We start from the raw sequence: 1,867 nt of genomic DNA on the forward strand, positions 1-1,867 counted from the left end.
AGGAATGGTATAAAAAATGGCATTTCTTTGTAGACAATATGAAAAAATTAAAAGAAAGAAACAGAACCTCCAGAAGGAAACCAACAAGAAGCATCCAAGACTATTTTTATTAGAAGCACTTTGCATAAATTACCCAGCAGTTTAATGTTTCTGAAAGCATCCAGTCATTAGTCTCCACACTGCAGCCTTCAGCTCCTGGTTCCTCAGGCTGTAGATGAGGGGGTTAAGTACTGGAGGCACCACCGAGTACAGAAATGACAGGGCCAGATCCAGGGATGGGGAGGAGATGAAGGGGGGCTTCAGGTAGGCAAATGTGGCTGTGCTGATGAACAGGGAGAGCACAGCCAGGTGAGGGAGGCAGGTGGAAAAGGCTTTGTGCCGTCCCTGCTCAGAGGGGATCCTCAGCACAGCCCTGAAGATCTGCACATAGGAGAAAACCATGAACACGAAACAACCTAAACTTAAAATGGCACCAACAGCAAGAAGTCCCAGTTCCCTGAGGTTTGAGTGTGAGCAGGAGAGCTTGAGGATCTGTGGGATTTCACAGAAGAACTGGTCCAGGGCATTGCCCTTGCACAGGGGCAGGGAAAATGTATTGGCTGTGTGCAGCAGAGCATTGAGAAAGGCACTGGCCCAGGCAGCTGCTGCCATGTGGGCACAAGCTCTGCTGCCCAGGAGGGTCCCGTAGTGCAGGGGTTTGCAGATGGACACGTAGCGGTCGTAGCACATGATGGTCAGGAGGAAATGCTCTGCTGAGATGAAGAACATAAAGAAAAAGACCTGTGCAGCACATCCTGAGTAGGAGATGTCCCTGGTGTCCCAGAGGGAATTGTGCAGGGCTTTGGGGACAGTGGTGCAGATGGAGCCCAGGTCAGTTTGGGCCAGGTTGAGCAGGAAGAAGAACATGGGTGTGTGCAGGTGGTGGCCGCAGGCTATGGCGCTGATGATGAGGCCGTTGCCCAGGAGGGCAGCCAGGGAGATGCCCAGCAAGAGGCAGAAGTGCAGGAGCTGCAGCTGCCGCGTGTCTGCCAATGCCAGCAGGAGGAAGTGCCTGATGGAGCTGCTGTTGGACATTTTCTGTGTCTTGGCATGGGGATCTGTAAGAAAAGTAACCATGGAATATTTGGGTTTAGGAGAGGACTTGAAATATCCCAGCACAGCCTGGGGGAACTTTTCCCCCACTGCCCGCTCTGGGCGCTGCTGCCTGGAGCTGTCCCTGTCAGCAGCTGCTTCCCTGTGCCCAGGGCTGGGCCCTGACAGTGCTGCCAGAGCCCAGCCCAGCCCTGGGGGCTCAGCTCTGCCCTGCAGACCCCTCCCAGCTCTGGCACTGCCCAGGGGCAGCTCTGGCTCTACAGGCTCTGATGGCAACATCAGTATAACACTGAGGAGGCTGGATAAGTGATATTGACACTGCCTGTGAGGGGTCCTGTGCTGATTCTGTCACTGCTTGCTTTATTCAGAGCTGAGATCAAATTATTTATTTTTTCTAAACATGAACCGAGAGATAAATATCTACTTGCAATTTTCCATCCCAGCAACCCAAAGCAGTAGATTAATAAATTTTTCCCTTTTATGCACCCCCTGCCTTGCTGTGCTCCCTGTATAATCTATTTGGAAATGTTCTGCAGTTAAATGCCATGCTGGGAGCAGTCCTGAATAATGCAGCATCCGCACCACACAAGGAGAACACTTCCAAGCCTGACCAGCTGTCTCCTCCCACCCAGATCTTGCCCCCAGTGCTGGGAGCCGCTGCCAGGGCTGGCTGAGAGCTGTCCCTGGCAGACAGCAGAGTCCCTGCCCCAGCACAGCACCCTGGGCTGCAGGACCCTGCTCTGCATGACAACCCTGGGCACCCCTGGCTGCTCTG

General features: G+C 53.3%; 1 protein-coding gene across 1 annotated transcript; it reads right to left on the reverse strand.

Annotated features, from left to right (window-relative positions):
- Nucleotides 1-213: 213 nt before the first annotated feature.
- Nucleotides 214-699, reverse strand: LOC134420462 (olfactory receptor 14J1-like; the record flags this gene model as incomplete). The annotated part of the gene is made up of 1 exon (XM_063160629.1): nt 214-699. A coding segment is annotated over one exon (486 nt), but the record flags the coding sequence as incomplete, so codon positions are not given.
- Between the last annotated feature and the right edge of the window lie 1,168 nt (nt 700-1,867).

This window comes from Melospiza melodia, chromosome 7 (genome assembly GCF_035770615.1).
Source record: "Melospiza melodia melodia isolate bMelMel2 chromosome 7, bMelMel2.pri, whole genome shotgun sequence".
NCBI lineage: Eukaryota > Metazoa > Chordata > Aves > Passeriformes > Passerellidae > Melospiza > Melospiza melodia.